Genomic DNA, 20,678 nt, shown 5'->3' on the forward strand with positions numbered 1-20,678 from the left:
GCTCCGTGGTTTTAACAGTTTTCTCTCTACATTCAGACAGCCTTAGACTCAGAGCGCTGTGTGTTTCTAAATACATGGAGGAAAATTTAACGAGACGCCTGCACCTAGAGCATGGGCTTTTCCCTACTGGATGGACTGGAGGAGGACAACGCAGTGTCTGTTAGTTTCTAAGGAACAGCGACAAGGAACCGGCTGGGACTGTCAAGAGAAAGACCGAACTGGAGTTGTAAATTTGTCCCAGGACTGACCACGATCTCACACCGTCACACGTGACTCAGGACAGTGGAAGAGCTCACCACCAGGGCTCCTAACGCAGTGGTGTGCGCGCGTGCTCTGAAACTAGCCCAGAAGGGACTTGCACCTGGAGGCGGAGCAGGCCGTCTGGGAACAGCTGGTATTCTGGCGGATGGGGAAGTCGGGGGCAGTGCAATTCCAGGGCCATTTCCCTGCGGAAGGTACTGGTCACGGAACGTTCAATCCGTAACAGACACCGTGCGAGGAGGTACAGGCCGCTTTTATTACAAAGGCAGGATGGGAGGGGAAAGAAGCCACTCAAAGTTTCAGTAATTCAATAATTTATTCCTCTAAAAAAGTGTGTAAAAGTATATAGCTCTCATTCACAAGGTATATATGAATGACATTTAAAATGGAGGCCTTTTAGTATTGTTTCTTTTTATCAAAGTCTTTTAGTGTACTGTACCAGCGCTATACTGTAGTTTTTTTTAAATGAACTTCACATATTTTTGTATTCTTTCAAATTGTTTGCTATATATAAAAGAAGCTCACTGCAAAATGCCTGAAGGAAAAAAGGAAACAAAAGGAATTCAGAACTTCCCAGAAATGTACAGCTTTTACACGTAAAAAAGGTTCTGAGATGTACATACAAGCATGCCGGCCAACCCCACCCCTCACCCTCCCCACTCCCCTTTTTAGTTCAAACCAGGGTAAGAATTCTGATTTCTGCAGAATTTCAAAAATTAAAAATAAAGAAAAAATAAAATAACTTCTCACTCTGTAGCAAATCCAGGGCTTGTACATTTCAGATTAATTCAGTAAAAAACTCACAAGTAAAATAATGCATATTTAAGGGAAATATTATACAGACTTTTTCACACAGAAGTACATAATAAGATTTTTTAAAATCTATTGCCATTCATTTATTTTTGCACAAAAACGTATAAATATGTCACCAGCTTTTCTTAACTTAAAAAACTTAAATAAAAGACACCAGATGAAAACTACCCTTTGCTGCCTTTTTTTGAAAGTTTTTTTGTAGGGGTTTTTTGTTTTTTGTGGGTTTTTTCTTTTTCTTTCTTTTTTTTTTTTCTTTTTTGCTTAGAACTGGGTTTCTAGGGAAGAAAAGCCCCTGCATTAAAAACAGCCCATTTAAAAAAAATTCAAAGTTCTGATGAATTCTGGAAAAAAAAGCAACCCCAAAGTGGTAAAAGATTACAAATATCTACTTTACAATTTGTCTTCTCACCAAGATAATTTTATACAAGTTTACAATCTTCAACATCTTATGCTCTTCAAAAGGCCTTGAGAATTTTTCCTTTCTGATTAAGAAAAAATAGCACTGCAATATTTTAAAGTCAATTTTACACTGTACACATTAGATACAAATGATTTTGATATATCAGATTTTTTTAACCTATACATTGCGAAAGTCACCCCCCAACTGGTGGAACAGAGAACAAAATCACCCATTTACAAGTTCTTTCTCTGCTTTCACATTCCCACCACACCACTTTTTTTTAATATAATGTTTTAAACGTTAGATTATTTCAAGAAAAATACTTTTACAAAATCCTATCAGTTACTACATTTTTCCTTTTTTTTTTGTTAATAACCGGGACATGGTAGTCTCTTGGAAGAACTTTTAAAATTTGTAAGATTCTCTCCACAGACGCCTAGCGCTCAGCAGCCTGGCCAGAACGGCTCCCAGGAGGCCGCCTGCCCACGCCCTCTGACAGACACGCACAGACATGCACGCAGGTGAGGGTTAGAGGCGGGGCTTACAGACAACCCTCTGGGGCCTGGAATGAGGAGTCGTAAAATACTTCAATTAGCCATTAATGCTCTAAAAAGGCATTTAAAAAAAAAGTCCCACCAGGAAGGCTCAACTTCAAGTACTAATTTAATGGTTAAGTTGTAATATTTCTTTGAAATAATATTCCTATGGTCCAGAAAAAATTCCCCATATTTATAACTGATTTTATGAGCAAACACTTCCGATTGTAGTATGTACATGAGTCCCTTTTGATCTGATGAGAGGAGAGACCTGGCTTTCAGTAAGAATTCACTAGAAAATATATTTCCACTGTGACTATATAAAACTAATGAAGGTACTTGCCTCCACGGCTCTGGGTTGACTCGACTGCCTTCCGTATAAAAATGTTACCCTTCATGGAGCGCTGGCCACTTTTAATGAGGAACATGGCAGAGTGTTTACCCCGTTTATTCTCAGCAAGCCCACTGTTGGGTGGTTTGGGACACAGCACTTGAAGCATGCTCCCCGATTTGTTTCGCCCTCTTCCGGCTCCCTGGACAGAGGTATGTAGTCAAAGAACCCTACGGTGGATCTGAGCTGGGTTTCAGCTACTGTACCTGGTCCTCACGAATTAAAAAAAATTAAAAGAAAGTCACAAAAACCATATGACAAAGCAACTTAAAATAAATAAACAAAAATGGAGATGTCTCCAGACCTTTTGCGTCTGTACACAGGTATGAAGTTAACCAAAACACTCACGCCAGTCGAGATGCGCGCACTAGGGAGAGAGAAACCCCGCTGTGAAATCGTGTACTTGAGCTGGTTCTTATTTTTAAAAAGTCCCAGAATATGGAGTTCAGGTAACCCACAGGCCATATACCAATAACTAGAGGATTTCATCCAAAGGGCAAACCACCCTTATTTTAAAACAGAGACTGAAAACACAGACTCTTGTGCAAAAGGATACTGTCTCTTCTGTTTCCCTCTTGAACACCAACACCAACAAAAACTTCCTGTGAAACCAGAGGTTTGGGGCTGCACACACCCCGGCACTGGCTGAAGTCACCGTTTGTGGAAGTCTCCGGGTCCATTAGAGAAGCGTCAATGAGTCCCTCTGGAAATGAACACTGCGGAAATGACATGTGCCTGCTGAGGAGGAGCCACAGTGCGGGACTGTGGAGAGTGGTCTCGAGAGGAGGACGGGGCCTTTGCAGAGTGGAGCAGGCCCCTGGACTGAGGCTGCAGGGAGAAGGGGCGGAGCCGGAGAGAACAAGCGCGCCTCTGATCACAGGGTACTCATGACGGCATTGTACAACTGAGTGAGCACCACGAAGTGGACGGGGAGGCAGGAGGTGCGGTCCTGGGTGGCCGGATTGCATGTGAGCCAGGACAGAGCGTTGTACTGCTCCAGGACAAACCTGCCGGAGAGAAGACACAGATCAGGGGACGAGGCGAGCAGAGGTGGGGTGACCCGCCAATTCTAGTGATCTGGACAGCCGCAGGAAGAAGGCCTCCCATCCCTCCTTAACTTGCCCCAGGCTCCCTCCCGCGTTCCCCCTTCCCCAGACCCGCACTGTCCAGGACGGCGGCCACGGGCTGCATGTGAGCTCACATGCTGGAGTAAAAACAGGCCCTGGATGTCAAAGACTTCATATTTAAAAACCATGTAAAATAGCTCATCAGTGTTTTTATATTGATCACTGTTGAAATATTTTGGATATATCTGATGTTATCCTGATATATTTTTGATACAGCTGGTGAATTTATTACTAAAATTAACTTCACTGACTTCTTTTTATTACAGTGCTGCACTGCACAAAGGTGGCATCTTTTCCATGAATACCACGCTTCAATTAAAACAGTTGGAAAAACAAGAGCAAAGGAGTATAATTTCAAGCTGTGCTGCTGGGAGCCTGGGTCTGAACCTACCTCAGAACATCAGACGTGGTTTTGGAGTCGAGAGGATGTGGAACCCGCTGGGAATTCCTGGCAGGGAGCAGCTCGTCCGTCTGGGCCACCGAGATGTGATGGTGCAGCGAAGCCTGGCGAGAGAGCAGAGCCCGTTACCCTACTGGTCTGGCCAACTGTGGGGCAGAGCAAGGGTCGCCCACGGCCCAGAGCACGTGCTCTTAAGTTGAAAGTCGGGGCTTCTATGTGTCTATGAATTCTAAGCTGCTCAGTAACCCCAATGTGATCCCGCAGAACTCCATACCCTAGACTCTGGGGTTTGGGGGAGCTAGCCTTGTGGATGAACAAATAACGTGTCCCTGCAGGTCTCAATCTGCAGAAGGCCACACGACGTGCCTCCAGCTCACTGTCCCTGTGGCATCCTTCCATCCTGGTTTCCACGAGTTGACAGTTCTGGAGGCTCAGTTAGGTTCAGATTATTGGTGGGGGGGGACACAAGCACGCTTTATAGCTGGGGCCGTGCCATTCTCAATGCATCACAGCACAGCACACTTCACGTGCTGTCCCACTGGCACGGTCACTGAATTCAGGAGGTGCCAGCATGCTCCGTCCTTTACAAAGTTTCCCATCAACTGTTAACTTAATGGTTTCAGCATAGTTCAATCCATTAAATAACCAAGAAATATAATAGGCAAAGGAGAAGCAACAGAAGCGCTTGGTTCTTTCTCTTTCTTTTTCCACTTTTAGGGGAATGAGCTGCTGCTCTAGCAGCTTCAATAGGTGGCTGCTAAGTGTTTTATTTTCCAGCACAATCAGGAACCTGTGGGCTGACCTCAATCTATTGCTACCACCGTTCTTTTTGAAGGCCACAGGGCCCACCCGTGGGCAATGGAAACCTGTCGACACTGGCTGCTGGGCTCTTTGCTGGTACTCTAGTCTTAGGTAACATCCTTGCTTTTAAGCATGACAAAATATCCCAGGTTCATCTTGAATAATTCTTACTTCAGACCTGGAATCAGTCATTTCTCCAAAGAATTCTGGTTCTTTTGAATAACAAACAGTATTTAGGAACCACGGTCATGGCAAGAGAAGTAGTCACTGCTACGAAGCCGTCACTGCTCCTAGCCTTTTCAGTAGACAGAGTTAAAATACATTTCTAAAGAGGAAACAATACATCTAGGTGTACACTGATAATTTAAATGCAAAGATTAGATAAAATTTTATATAACCTCTTTGATTCTGTAATAATATGTTGCAGTCACCAGGAAAAGAAAATTCCTTTGATTATTTTTGGTTTTTAACATTCCGGGGTGTGTGTGTGGGGTGTGTGTGTGTGTGTGTGTGTGAGAACATTACTGCCTGATAATTTACGTTCCACAGATGATTACACAAAAACATTTCTCATTTTGTTGTGGGCAACTAATACTCCACTATTACAGTTTCTTCAACCAGTCCCCTACTGCTGAACATTTCAGCGGTTTCTAATCTTTCACATATGCCATTTTTTGTTTTTTGCCAAAGCTTCTTTTGAATAGATCTCTAGAGTTGGGATGGCAGCGTCAAAAAGGAAATGTGTAGGGCTGTAGAATCCAGCCTCTCCCGCAGTCCCGCCAACAGAGTGATGTCAGACCTTTGGCTCTTCGCCAATCTGGGGGTGAGGACTGGATTTCTTTCCAGTTTCCTTCACCCAAACTGGAAGTGGGTGATCTTTTGTATTTAACCCTTGATTTGGATTAAAAGTTTCCAAGAAATACACAGGAAGGAGCAACTGTGAATGTGGAATGGTTCGCCTGACGCTTGCCCTGCCCTCGTGAAGACGTGGCAGCTGGTGGCAAGGGAGGAAGAAGACTGCTCCTCATCACTTCCACCCAGGCTAACTTCTCCGACGGCAACGCGAGAGGAACAGGGAGAAAGGCCGCTGAATGGAACCGTGTGTCCATCCGAGATGTACCCCCCAGGCCCCATGAAGCCCCCTCCCCGTGTCAGTGTGATTCATTTCTTTGCGACGTGGGTTGTGGGCTCCTCTCCTGAATTCTACTCTCCACCTACAACTGTAGCTGACACACCCTCAGAGAATAAACAGATGTGAGAGAGACGGGGAACAGAGTAAGGCTGTGGTGGCAGGAATTCCTAGCCAAAACCGAATTTAAGCATAAGCCATTTACTCATTCCCTTCCCCACCCCCAACCAAACCAACCTTCAGGAAGAGGGGGCACTGGTGCTGAGCCTGGGGACACGATGACCAAAACCACTGGGGGAGGTTCTCAGCTTTGGCAGTTGACACAAAATATCCAAGGGCCAGAGGCTGCTGCTTCAGCTCCTCAGGGGCTTCTCTGGAAAGAAGACGCTCGCCCTGGCTCTGAGACACAAACCCCAAAAGCACGATCAGCATTACCACCAAAGGAAACTTAAAAAAAAAAATCAACTTAAAGAAACCCAGATATAATTGACATAAAACATATTAGTTTCAGGTGTATGTGTAACACAGTAATTCCTATTTCCGTATTTTTATATATTGTAAAGTGATCCCCTCGGTAAGTCTAGCTAATGTCCACCACCACACACAGTTACAAGAGCTGTTTTGTTGCAATGAGAACTCAGATCTGCTCTCTGAGCCGTTTCAGATCTGTAACACGGTGTTGGTAATTACAGATCCCAGGGCATGCTTGTTTCCTAACTGGGAGTCTGTGCCATTAGACTGCCTTCATCGACTTCCGGTCAGCTCACCCTGCACGCTGTAATGAGTAACCCCCCTTTCTGGCGGCACCTCACACAAAAACGCCAGGTAACCAAGAAAGGTTGACAGGGGAGGCGCCGTCTCTGTGGCACACATACAGCTGATGAAAGGTATGGCTCGGGCAGGAGGTACTGGCAAAACTAATGATGCCAGCAACTTAAGTACAAACTTATTCTCCTTGGCTCTTTTCAGCAGAAGGTAAGCTCTGCCACGTGGCACTGTTAGGTATCAAACTAAAGAGGAAAAGAGCGAGTCTCTGACAGCTCAAGGCACCTCCGCACTCATGTGCTCTTTCACTAGCAACCAACCTAGAACACACAAGCGCACCTGACCACCCACTGGTTCGGAAACCGCAACACTTCACGGGGACGCGCAGGGCCCGTTGTCACTGACGTGCCAGCAGAGGGGGCTCTGCTCGGGAAGCAGCCTTGTTTTAATTTACAGCAATCCCCTAATGACAGGCTCCTGTAAGAGACTTCCTGTGCATTTCTGAAATTGGCATTTTCCTCATCTTTGATTCTTTTAGCTAGCTTCAAGAGTTGAAAATACAGTTTTCATGCAAGCAATAATGTTTTTAAAAGCCTTCGGTTTCAAGGAAAAAATAAATCCTCAACTACTACATCAAGTTGTGTTAGTTCTGAGAAGGTTAAAAAATAAAACTTACTGCAACTTTGAACAAATTCTTTCCCCTGTTGTAATGTCTTAACTAAATATCAAAAAATGCTTAATGGTCCAGAAAGATGACACGCTAAAAACACCTCAGGGGTCACCTGGCACAGGTGCTCTGGGTTCGGGAAGGCCGCCTGACCAGCCAGCTTCAAAACACTGCCGTTAAAAGGTGACAATCAATGACAGCCTTTAGGTCTGGAGGCTCCAAAAAAGGGAGAAAACAGAGCACACCTCTGTTTCCTATAAAACATTACAATTCAATCACTAACTGTGAATGGATAAGCTGAATCACAAGCAGCAGTACTGGAGGTAGTTGCTATTATTTCCATTTCACAGATGAGGTAACCAAGGCTGAGGAGGTAATAAAAGTAGGCTTGTCCAAGGCCACAAAGCCTATGAGCTGGACAGCTGTAAGTCAGACCTGTACTCATCCAGGGCATGTATTCTTAGCTGCTATGCTGTCTGCCTCTAGATGTCACATTAATTCTCAATTAAAACTACCCAATATAAAATTTGTGTTCCTGGTTCCTATCACAATAATCTCCAATGAATTAAAAAACTGTCATTAACTGGTGAATGATTTTGGAGGAAATAAAGACATTTAAAATCTTGCCCTTCCTGAAGGAGGAGGGTGGGGGCCAGGCAGTAACTTGAAGGCAGCCCGGTGAGCCCTTCCCAGATTTCATAAGGACACAGAGCTGAGTGCTCTGTGGCTGAGGTTTTACATCTTCCTTCTCTTGAGCAAACTCAGGGCTGGCAGTCAAAGGCCCCCTGACAGAGACCTAAGCCCTCCAAGTACATCTCTGTGTCTAAATGAGTGTGAGCAGGGTTGCGTACACTTGTCCAGTTTAATACATTAGACACAGCAATTTCCTGTGTCTCAACCCCTCAGTCTCTTAACATTTTAAATAAAAGGTACAATGTAGTAATAAGGCACGAATCATCTAGTGTTTAAACAAAGTTAATACGAGTTATGGCAGAATCTTTTACTCTTCAATCTTTTGTTAATCCTCCTTTAATATCACTTCAATATTTAAAGATGAACCTAGTTGTAAGCTCTGGTTTTTTTCCTTACTACTCTGCCATCAACCTGACCATTTCTCCCACAAAAGCGTCCGGTGGGCCATGCCATTACTGTGAGCTGGCCCCGGAGGAGAGCGGGCTGCATAAACACAGGCACCAGGCCGTGAAACAGAACGGTCAGGCTCCTTTCAGAACAATTACCCATCAACAATGTGGTCTTCAGTTAACACAGTTACTCTGCATTTCAATAAGCAGGACTGTCAAACTAGCCTCTGAAAAACCACTATTTTGGCAAAAATTTAGAAATAACTGGGAAGCAGCGAGCAACCAAAACTAATTTCTGCTAATAATTGCATACACACCCTTACTGCTATAATAGGACCACTCCTCTGAAAAAAATTTAATCAGGAATAATAAAACATTTCTTTCAGATTCCTGCCTTTACCCAAAGAAGAACTACAGAGTCACTTTCCCATACAAAGTTCTCTCATATTGGGGACCCAGACCACTGAAAGGTGCACTCAGTAAAAAGATGATCACACTTTTTGAGGATTATTCTCCTGATGGCCGAGATTGTTTTCAACAGCCTACTTCAAACCGTCCTTACCCGACTATGCTGGAAGTGAGAGCCCACGCCGATTCCAGAAGGAGAGCCGGGGGACGGGACTGGGGAGGAGTTGGGGGAGGAATGGAGGTTCCCAGTTATTAATATGCCAATGTCATTGTCCATATCGTCTGGGAACGGAAGGTCAACAAACATGTCATCTAGAGGAGAGCGAAAAAAACACAAAAATTAAAAAAAAGTATCCATAACCAATATACTTTTGGGGGGGGCTACAACAGGCAGGTGCTATTAACAAATTAGTAACATTTAACGTGTGCCTACTGAGTGCAAGGTGCTGCAAATTATTCTTTGATTTTGTACTCTCTCCAATGATCTCCAACGTGAAGTATTAACAGAATGAATAAAGAAATAAATAAAGATGGCAGAACCACTAAAGAAAGAAGCATGTAATTATTTAACGAAGTTAAGACTGACACTGTCCAAGGAAAGAGCAGAGCCCATCTATGCAGCCAATTAGCATGTGAAATATTGGAGGCTGAATTCCTGCAGGTTATCAGGGTTAGAACACTTGCCCTGAAACGAGAAGCCTAATCCACAAGCAGGTCAGAGCACCGCGTTTTCACTAAGAGATGCTCTCCCATATTAGACAAGTACGGCACATGCACAGCAGAAGATCTGAAAAGCATAAAAGAGGAGAACTACCACCCATAACCCAATTACCACGAACACTTGTTCTATGATTCTTTCTCTCTTATTGGTTATTCTGCTGTGGTCATAGTACATATGGTATGAACAGAGCAGGGCAAAAGCAGGTTTCCAGTGGTGCACATGGAAAATAACGCAGGAAGAAATAATAATACAAGCAGGAACTGTGTTTTGTGCAGGCACCACTGCACGCCCACTCTCGCCCCGCCCTGAATACACACCTACAGAGTGCTGTCCTTGTGCCTCCCCACTTTGACAGATGCTGGCAGCTGTTAAAAATTCTTTGAAACACAATGCAAATGGCTGCATAATACCGAGCATTTACAGTTTATAAATAATCATTTCTTAATAAATGCCCTAATATACTCAAACTAAAAATACTTACTATTAATAATCAAGTAAAAAGTTGTTTTAGAACAAATTAGATTCCTAGTGATTAGCTAAAGGCAGGTTGTTATCATTATACTGCCTAGCAAACATTTCAAATCAGATCAAGAAATATTTATCGAAAGAGCAACGCCCATAGACTGTACACTACCAAATGGATATTGCTTTTGCCTTTAACGAAAAACAAGAGAAAGTGAATTACCCAAAAGAGGTAAGTATTTATTTGGTCTTGGTAAAAGAGCCAATTAATTCTTCAAAACCAAAAAGTTTCTCTGTCAGGCCCTCTTCCTATTTCACATGCTGTTTATTGCAACACAGAGAAGCCTGCAGCAGCCCAGTGCCTCGGACTCTAGCTCTGGGTCCTGTGGAAGCTGAGCTCTGTGCATACAAGGTCCTCCACTCACCATTGTTGGGGCTAAACCCGTCCTCATTGGGATAGTTGGCTGGAGCCACTTGGATGGTCGACGATGTCGGGAACACCAAGATGTGTGTACAAGAAGCATCTTGAGGGGTGTTGAGCTGAGATGACTGCATGTTTAATGCAGTACTTCGGCCAAAAACAGAGCCCATCGTGACAGCATCTTTAAAAAAATAAAGTATTAATTCCTTTTGTGCAGCAGTGAATGACTCCAGAAATGACGTTTTTAAGAGGGCCAGGACCGTAGAGACACAAGTCTGACACAACTGTCACAATGAATACATTTAAAGGTGAGCGCAAGTGTTTAAGTATCTTCAAGAAACTGACTCCAAACATACAGCTATGATAACCCAAGCCTCATTTCGTCCCAGAAATGTTATGGTAAAATTGGACTGAGTCCACCAAATATGATTTAACTACTTATAGAAGTATTTCTAAAAATAAATATTCCATGTCCCTTCCTCCTGTGGTTGTTCACAATTTATAAAGCACTATTCTCCTAAATGATACGATTCTGTAGAAATGGTACCATTCAACTAATGAATGGCAGAAGTAGTATTTATTGAATGCTTAGTGCATCCCAGATTCTGTGCTCAATTCTTCACTCATGTCATCTCATTCAGCCGTCACGCCCACCTCGAGGCAGGAACTATGACCCCCATTTTGTGGTGAGGACAGAGCACGAAGAAGCAGTGTAATCTGCCCGGGGGCACATCCAGTAGGCCCACACGGGCCATCTGTCTCCTGTGCCACAGCACTATGCACCTTCACAGGCCGTGAGTGGACAGGGGCTCCCACTGGATCAAAGAAATATCTGCGTGGTAAAAACAGGTTTAGGAGTATAAAACTGCTTTGTTATAAAGTTATACAATAGTTTAGTTGCTAATGAGAAAAAAAATTGGTGGCCAGAGTGCCTCGTCCATCCACACACTGGCACGGACGGAGAATTTACCGCGGCCCGGGCATTCCATGTACTGAATGCTTCCCCTCTGTGTGCCTCACCATTCACCCTCACTGTGTAAGAGAGACTCTCCATATGCTCTCCTAAGGCTGCTTAGAGATTCTGTCTTCAAAATATGCATCCTGCTGCTGTCCACGTTAGTCGTTGTGGAGGGTGACCTTGACGATCTGACAAGTTAGGGTCAGGCAACGGTAGTTAGCCATGACTCTGCGACTGCTCAGTCATACCCGGAAAGCAGGCTCTCTCCCAAGCCAGGGTCAACAAAGACAATAAAATCACAAACTACTCCCCTTGGAAGAGACCAAATGGTTTCCACCTTTTAGCCCTAAGTACAATCTTCTCTTAGGAAGAGAAAAAATAAAGATACATTCTACACTTGTCTGTGGACTTAAATTTAATGGACTGAACTGATGTGATACCTCATTAATGAAACTGACAAGGGGAGAGATTTACCTGGCATCACGACAAAGGACCCCTGGGGCTCCATGGCAACCAGGCAGGCACTAAGGATAGAAGGAGAGTCTGCGGCAGAGATTCCACACATCCGGCACACGTCCTTGAGCCGTTTACTGATTGTCTGCAGTGAACATTCTCCAAGGAGGATACTCCAATCTGAAATCAAATGTCATAGTCATACACAGTCTTTAAAATTCATATTGCTATTACGTTTGAGTGTTTTACCAGTTTTACCTATTGAGTGAATTTCCAGGATTGGGCCCTCATGGGAATGTGGCTTTACAGAGGTTTTCCCTCCTTGCCACAACGGAAATGTTACTGGACTTTTATTACACTCCGTTAAGAAAGAAACAAAGGCCTACTATTCTGCAGACTACAGTCAGGTCTGAAATGACCTGTGAGAGTCCAGCACAGACCCTGGCAGAGTTAGACACTTCAGATACTTTTTAGAGATGACGCCAGTCTGTTCCCCCCTTCTCCGGGTCTGGTTCTTTCACAGCCCCCATCAGCACTTCCCTTTAGAGGAGAGCGCAGTTGGGCGAACCTCAGTTTTGCTTACTGCTTGCTGTAAGTTGGTTGCTTCCATGAAAGGCAAGAAACAGCAGAAACGAAGGAGGACATTTTTGAGAAAGCCCAAAAGCACTAGTAAACAATGGTGTCAGTAAAGCGCTCTAAATGATGCCACAATAATTAGGCAGATTAAAAAGTTGGCATGAATTTTCTAATATTTGTTTATTGCCTCCAAACAAAAGCACTGTGTCTGCTCAGAGAGGGTTACGGGCCACAGACTCTGGGGAGTGAGCGTGCTCAGTCCTCTCTTTTGCCCTCCCTGACAAACGTGAAGCATGTCACGCTCCAGCCGTAGCACGGCCGCCACACTGCATCCCACCAATGAGAGGACACTCCTGCAGGCTTCTCTAACTCTGTGTGCTTTCAAACAAGCTGTTCTCCCCTTAAAGAGAAGGTGAAAGAAAATTTTTTTCCATATTTCACATTCCTTAGTAACCTCAAACTGTAGTAGCTGAAATAAAAGTGGACAAGAACAGAGAGAGGTATTTTTAAAAAATCACAGAAAAATCAAACAGATGTGAGTTTTGTACTTAAAATCAAGTAAGAAGGAAAAGGTAGTGCGTGTTTTCTTACAGACACTCTGGTGATGAAGGGCGGAAACTCACAAAGCTGACTCTGAAACAAACCTGCAGGCTCATATCTGACACTGCCGCACGGAAGTGCAAGGTGTGCAGACCCCAGCTCCTGGAGGAGAGACTGCAGGGGTGCGCTGATTTCCTGTGTACTAGGCTCTTCTCCATGTCTTCGTTCCCTGAGAGTACACTTTCTCTCCATCTTCAGACAGAGTCTTCAGTCATATGTACACTATGCCTCTCTAAGAGCTGGGAGGAGTGTGCCCCTTCTAATCAACCATACAAGGGAAGGCCATGGCCTTAATAATTTTCCAAAATATCAAGTGGCTAGACCACTAGGCTACATTTTTATCCCCTCTTCTTCTTTTCTATTATATTCTAACTTTTCCCAAGGGTTAAGAGTAGCTTAAAACCTTTAAGAAATAAGGTTGACTAAGAGGCACAGTGGGAGAGAAGATAGGAATTCTGATAGAAATGAAATGATGAATTCCCTAATGTGTCAGACCTCCAGGCTACTGATATGAGATTCATTATAAGTATGATATTCTTTAAAGAATGAAAAGGGTAATACTGTCTATTGATCTACAATATAATTACTAAAAATTTTATGTACAATGGATTCTCAAGAAACACTTATTTAATACATATTATGTAATATTTGTATAACTGCTGTTACACTCTAATAATTGACTCACTCAGGCACTTGCTACAATGCAAGTTATATCCATATCAAAGATTTTATTTCAGGGGTTCCACAAATATTTGACATAAATTTTGTGTAAAGAAATAATGTGCGTAGCCTAACTCGAGAGTCAGCAAACTGTGGTCCCAACACCAAATCCTGGAGTCCTGCTTTTGTGCAGACCTTAGAAAAAACTTCTCCCATCTATATGTATACGGTGGACTTTTTATAAATGTGTCACTAGTAAGGCTTTATTTAAGAGAATAATCTAGGCTTTTAAAGTTGTACAAGTAGCCACAGTTGGTTAGTCAACGAGCTGGGCCTGAGGCCTGGCAAGACAGCCGCCAGTGGCCAGCTGTGTTATGTTGGTTACTGTTAGTGCTTTGTGACTATAAGAAATATAAGCAGTTGGTAGATATATTTAGTGATTCAACTTAAAAAACCCCACAATCTTCAGCTTCCAGACTGAAGAATATCAGACAGGGGCAATGTGAATAAAGACTGTTCCAGTCTGCAACTATTAATCCTTGCAAATCAGGGCAATCTCGCTATTGTGCCACCAAAGCAAAATACAGAAATACAAAACTCATTACCACCAACCGCCGAAATAAATGAATGAAAGAAACTGAAGGCTGTTCTCACGTATGACCTCTACTATGATCCATCATCTCTGACATAGAATTTTTGTGTTAAAACTGACTTGTTCTGTTGCTTGACTCAATTAGTAAAAAATGTTAGAAATTCTAATGTACTGAGGATCACTTTTATACTAATAAAACATTTTCTTTCTGTTTTATACAATGGGGTCCACTATTTAAGATTTTCTTAGGGTAAATGGATTTGTTACCAATGAAGAGTTTAAAAGCTACTGGCTTTCTGTATATTTAAAAGAATGTGGAAATAGAACCTGCTGTTCTCTCCCGACCGACCGCAGTTTTCTCCCTCAGCGCGGCTAACGCCGTTGCCTCAGCCCTGCCCCTTTGTTCCTGGCCAGCACTGCCTCAGCAACTGCTCACCTTTAAGCTCCCCATGGCCAAGACGCCCCAGTCTCCCGATCACAACCCTCCAGGGCAGAGATGTCATCTGGACAATGCCTATGCACCATTCCCACAACTTCTGCAGTCCAATTTTACGTGCAGATACTTTATTCCTCCGTGACCTAAAATAGAAAGAAATGGGGAAAAGGTCCCCAAATGAATCGAAGTTATCACTTAGACAAAACCAAGAAAATTCCAAAGAACCCACCCACAGGGGACCAACCGCATTCAGACAGAAAAGTGAGAAAGTTTGTCCCTAAGGGAAAGGCAGAGCATCAGCTTTCATGCACCACAAAGAGCAAGGCTCCTCACCTGTTTGGTAAAGCAATATTTACAATGCAAGTTTCCAATAACTCCCCATGGAGGTCAGTGCAGGAAGCCAAAAGCCAGCGCTGGTCATGAGAGAGACAATAGCCCACAAAGAGCACATTGTATTTCTGGCTCGCTTCGCCAAACGTCTCTCCCAGCTCTGTCTGCTTGTCTTTGATCGGGGCCAATATAAAAGGAGGGGAGTAAAGTTGGATTGGGCTGGGCCTCTGAAATCAAAATCAAAATCAGTATCAACACAAAGCCACTCAACTTCATGTTTTCAACAAAAACCAGAACAGCACTGAATGAAACCAACAGAAAAAATAATGACGACAGATTGCCTCCCCCTAGAACTATCTATATAAATAACAACAATAACACAAGCAACAAAAAGCCTGTTTAAATGACATAAGTTAGGGCATCCAACCAAGCCAATATTTCCTTATTATAGGAAATTACTATTTTAGAAAGTAAACTGGCCCAACTTCCTTAGTCATTAGAAAAGTGAAAATTAAAACCACAATGAGATACCAGTACACGCCCACCAGAGTGTCTGAAGTAAAAGACAGGAAACACCGCGTGTGGTTCACCAACGTGAGCTCCAAACAGAAAAGAACCCGAATGCCCACCCACAGTAGGATGAAGGACACACTGGTAACAGTCACGCAATCAGAACATTAAACAGCAGAGAGAATTAAAAAACTACCACTAAAAGCAATAAAAGGATGAATCTGAGCACTGAATAAAAGAAGCCAGACACAAAAGATTATCAACTATATGATTCAATTTGTATAAAAGTGAAAGACCAGACAAAACTATGGTGCTATAAGTCAGAACAGTGATTACCGCTGGCCTGCCTGGAGGAGAGGTTTCTGGATGTTTGCTGTGTTTTGTTTCTTGTGCTTGTTACATGGTAATTTTACATAGTGAAAATTCACCAAGCAGTACAGTTATGCTGGAGTACTTTTCTGTCTGTATGCTGTACCTAAGTGTGTACCTGTGTGATTTCAGAAATCAAAGCAATAGCTGTTACCTAAGACAAACATGCCACACAAACTGTGACATGTAACTGTCGTCTTGGCTCACAGCTATCATACACTTTTTCACATTTAATGAACTACAGCAGGGTCAGCAAACTTCTATGCTGTGACACGGATGAACCTCCAACATTATGCTAAATGAAAAAAGCCAGACATAGAAGATTAGATATTGTGTGATTCCATTTACATAACGTGTCCAGAACAGGCAACCCCACAGACACGGAAAGTAGACTAGTGCTGCCAGGAGCTGGGAGGAGAGTAAAATGAGGAGTGATTGCTGGCAGGTATAAAGTTTCTTTCTGGACTGATAAAATGTTCTAAAGTTAGACAGCCATGACAGTTTAAAACTCTGTGAATAAACTAAAAATCACCAAACTATACAACTTTTAAAAGGATGAATTTTACATGTGAATTATGTCTCAATAAATCCTTTTTTATAAAAAGGGTCCAGCCAAGGTTGCCTAAAAAGTTTTGTGTGAAACAACAGGTTAAATGGCAAACATTTCGGATGCAATGGACAGCCTGTGATAAGTCACGAGGTAACACATTCTTCCCAAACTCTGTCTTTGAGATGCTGGATGTTCTATGAAAAATAGAAGTGATACTAGTGACAGGGTTTCTTCTAAAAGTCGAATGATAAATACTAAAGTACATTCTTTCTTATGTGAAAATGTGCTTGCATGAGACCGGGCCATTGTAGAGAATTAAAGTTCCTAGAAGCAGGGGCCTGGCACTTTGGCTCTCCCCACACACTCATCACCAAACACGGGGCTTGGTGCACAGCAGACAGGGGAGTTTCCTGAATCTAAGTGCCATATTCTAGCTGCAGACTGAGGGCAAGGCTGCATTTAGCAATTCGTCATTACCGTAAAGCAAGTAAAAATGTACAAACCTCAGTAACTATTCATAACATTTGGTTCTTTTGTATTTAGTAAGTCAAGTGATTTATTTCTCTCTTCCTGTTCCAAAGCCAAAGGGAAAAAAAGCCTATTTCTGGCATTTATTTTCAAATAAGCCTCCCTTTATCTCATGAACTCCTGATGAGGCTCTGCCAGAATGTTATAATCTTTAAAAATGTTATGTCATGTCCCAGGATATCTTAATATAAGTAGTCAGCCTTTACTCTCCTCTACGGAAATGCAGAATACTATTAATTGCCATTTGACATTGCGGTGACTTCCTACCAAAGCATAAGAAATGACTGCATCTGAATTGTGGGATAAGTACAAGAAGTGAAGAACTAAGTTTATCTTCTGGAGACAAAATAAGAAACAAGTAAAACCAAACTGACTTTTTTAATTTTAGAAAATTTAATAGAGAAAATTGATGAACTGCTCACAAAAGTGAAAAATTCAAACTCAGAAGAACACACTAACTTAAAACTGCCAACTATAGAAATTTTATATAACCCCAGAATGAATGTAGGTTTGTCAGCTAAGCAGCTTCTCTTGGGACCAAGTTGACACGAACCAAGTTACAACAAATGCAGTCTTATCTATAGTTACATCATTTTTCCACTTCTCAGTTTTTACTTATAGAAGGGATAAGCATTTTACAGTGTTTTTCCAAAAAACTTTCATTGCCAGCTAAAATCAGCGGTTTTGGTATTTTTAAGTTCTCTTATGATGAAGAGGTCTTTGTTGTCCTTTTTAAATGATTTTGTTTACCCTCACCCCAGGACATGTTTTCATTGCTTTAGAGAGAGAGGAAGTGGGGGAGGGAGAGAAGAGAGAGAACACACTGATGGGCTGCCTTCCGACCAGGGATCAGCCCTGTAACCCTTCAGTGTACCAGACAGCGCTCCAACTGAACTGCACCGGCCAGGGCTCGCTGGCTTTCACTGAGGGTAACCTTCCACGCAATGAAGTTGAGGGAACTGATTTTTGAAGGCTCTGAACTTTCTCAACATTGCCCTGTGCTTCTATCCTCAGGGTAAAGTGATTAGTAAAACAAAATAAGTGTACAACTTTTGTTCTAAACAGTTTCGCTTTGGTGTTTTAAAATTCCCTGTGAGGTATCTGTGGGAGGTAGGTTTAATAAGATGGGGAGAAAAAACATTCATTTACCTACAGAAGCCCTGAGATGAGAGGAAAAGAAAGCAGAGCCTCTAAGAATGGGGACTGGAAAATGAGGGGCCCTGGTGAAGTAAACACCCACACAAGTGCTGACCAAGAGAGAGCTAGAGAAGGTAGAGAGTTAGTGATCCAAGACATAGATGAGCTTCAAAAACATACAGAACAAGATAGATTTTGGACAGCTGAGCATAAGTGCAAGAGATGAGCATATTGTTGCCTTAGGTCCTACGTCAAGAACAGCAAGAGTTTCTCACCTCTTCTCTCAAAAGATTTTACAAACTCAGGAGTATCTCCTCTATTTTAACGGAAGGATTAAAGAAGCCTACCACTCTTAAATAAAGATAGGCCAGCAAAGCCGCCAACACTCCTGGCTTGCACGTTTGGAATGAAAGTCCCTGTTTTGCAAATTCCTGCCCTGCTCCTACCTACCTCCGGATTCTTGAGCGTCATCTCAATGCTGGCAGCAGGCCCGAACCCTGTGAGGGACTTAATGTGGATCTGGGTAGGCAGAGGTCGCCTGCACTGGCAGTACACTGAAAACGCCATGGACTTCAAGTACTGAATGTAGAAAACTTGTTCATCCTTCATTGTCTGCAGCATGGACTGGCAAGGCACAATCTGCAGACACAGACAGACACAGACAGAACTAGAAACTGGGATCTGACCTGCTAACAATGCTGAAAATGAAATGCATGAATTCTTAACTTGAACGGGAGAGGAAACTTCAGTTGTAAAATTATAAATACCAAACATAATATATAGCTCAGTCTTAATTCCTTCCAGTGACATAAAATCCTGTATTCCAAATGTACACCAGCAAATTTAAAAATAGATGCCACTGTATTAGTCATATCACAGTCACTTAGAAATTATCTTGTTCTTATCTTAGGGGTAAATTCTTTTTTTTTTTTTTAAGATTTTATTTATTTATTTTTAGAGAGGGGAAGAGAGGGAGAGAAACATCAGTGTGTGGTTGCCTCTCGAGCACCCCCCCTTCTGGGGACCTGGCCCACAACCTAGGCAAGTGCCCTGACTAGGAATCAAACTGGCGACCCTTTGGTTCCCAATCCACTGAGCTACACCAGCTAGGGCTAGGGGTAAGTTCTTAATGTACTGTGTCTCCATGCCCCAAAATTTAAAAACCTGTTTTTAATAGATTCCTCATTTTTCTAATATATATATATAGTGTGTATAGCATCTTTGAAATTATTGTCTAATCATTCCAGAGAAAAACTTCAAAACAATAAAATGGCATTAATAACCTATTCTGGTAACTTAAAGTTCGATCTTTTAATTCTTTAAGATAACTTTAGTTAAAGTAACAGTAAAACAGAACCAAACAAGGAATTGTTTTTCACCTATTAAATCATGAAATTAAAAAAAATTTATCATGCTGTAAAGCTGTCAACAGTACAGTAAGAATGGTCACACTCATTCACTGCTGAAAGAAATGTAAGTATAACCTTTTTGGAAAGGAATTTGGTAATGTTTATCAGTATCTGTATCTAGGAATCTGCTTTAAGAAATGGCCTGAAAGGTGAGAAAAAGATTTTACATAAAGATGTTGCTTATGGCTTCATCTGTGATAGAGAAAAGTGGAAGCAAATTGTCTAACTGTACAGGCGCGAGGCAGCATGGAAGACATGCCACCACTAAACACGTCGCTTTTGAAAATTTTAAATAACATGGAAAAGTATTCATGAACAACATTAAGTACAAAGTCTGTAAGTTATATTTTAAAAAGTCTGATCTCAACTGTGTAAACAAACATACAGAAGAAAGGCCAGAAATATACCAAAATGGTAATGATGGCTGAATCAAAAAGGTACAAATAAGAATATTCTTTCTTTTTATTTTTATGTATTTCCAATGAACTTGTATTTACTTTCATAAAAACACCACCACCAAAGAAGGTAAAAAACAAACTTGCAAATAAATACCTGGAGAATGAAAGAATTTCTCATATGCTCAGGTAAATTATCCAGCATCTCTGTGTAGCAGCGCATCAAACTCAACAGCCAGAAGTTTCCAGAGGTGGAGTCCTCTTCTGCAGTGTAGGTGAAGGGGTCCACCATGTAAATGACCACAGCTGGAGGGTAGGCCTGGCTGTCTGCGGAGTCTGGCTCTGTGGGAATTCCTATTCTCTCCCTCTCTGTAACGCTGCAGAGAAAGTCATTCATGAGGTATAAAAGTAAATATAAATTACATAAAAATAAAATCAATTCTAGAGCACACTGACTCCTTGGAAAATGATTAAAGATTAAATGTAACATTAACACGTGTCATATTACTGAAATGAAGGCAAACCAAGCCAGTTAGCCCCAAGACAGACATAAATGATAGTAAGTGCCTCTAAAACGGGAGATCTCTTTTTCAACTCCCCTTTTCCCTGTGGCTGTGGTCTGCAAAGATGGTTTATAATACTATTATATTAATAGTAATAGCTTACTGTTACCCATATATTATATTCATATAATAATATTAGTATTACTAGTAATAGCTCACTATTAAGCTAATGAGTTTAATAATAAGTCGGTAAGTTAGGTCACAAGAAGTCTCAAAGTTCTTAACACT

General features: G+C 42.2%; 1 protein-coding gene across 3 annotated transcripts in view; it reads right to left on the reverse strand.

The window, feature by feature from the left end:
- Positions 1-558: 558 nt before the first annotated feature.
- The window catches only part of MED13L (mediator complex subunit 13L), a 255,644-nt gene continuing 235,524 nt past the window's right edge, over positions 559-20,678 (reverse strand). For all 3 annotated transcript variants that reach the window (XM_053927909.2, XM_053927908.2, XM_045200628.2), the window contains exons 22-31: positions 20,045-20,264; positions 18,534-18,722; positions 14,993-15,216; positions 14,660-14,802; positions 11,817-11,975; positions 10,389-10,565; positions 8,935-9,092; positions 6,096-6,257; positions 3,920-4,032; positions 559-3,408 (exon numbers count right to left, since the gene is read on the reverse strand). In XM_053927909.2, coding sequence (XP_053783884.1) covers positions 3,276-3,408; positions 3,920-4,032; positions 6,096-6,257; positions 8,935-9,092; positions 10,389-10,565; positions 11,817-11,975; positions 14,660-14,802; positions 14,993-15,216; positions 18,534-18,722; positions 20,045-20,264 — 1,678 coding nt within the window. In that variant the 3' untranslated portion in view covers positions 559-3,275. The remainder of the gene's footprint in view (positions 3,409-3,919; positions 4,033-6,095; positions 6,258-8,934; positions 9,093-10,388; positions 10,566-11,816; positions 11,976-14,659; positions 14,803-14,992; positions 15,217-18,533; positions 18,723-20,044; positions 20,265-20,678) is intronic.

This window comes from Desmodus rotundus, chromosome 7, assembly GCF_022682495.2.
Source record: "Desmodus rotundus isolate HL8 chromosome 7, HLdesRot8A.1, whole genome shotgun sequence".
Lineage (NCBI taxonomy): Eukaryota > Metazoa > Chordata > Mammalia > Chiroptera > Phyllostomidae > Desmodus > Desmodus rotundus.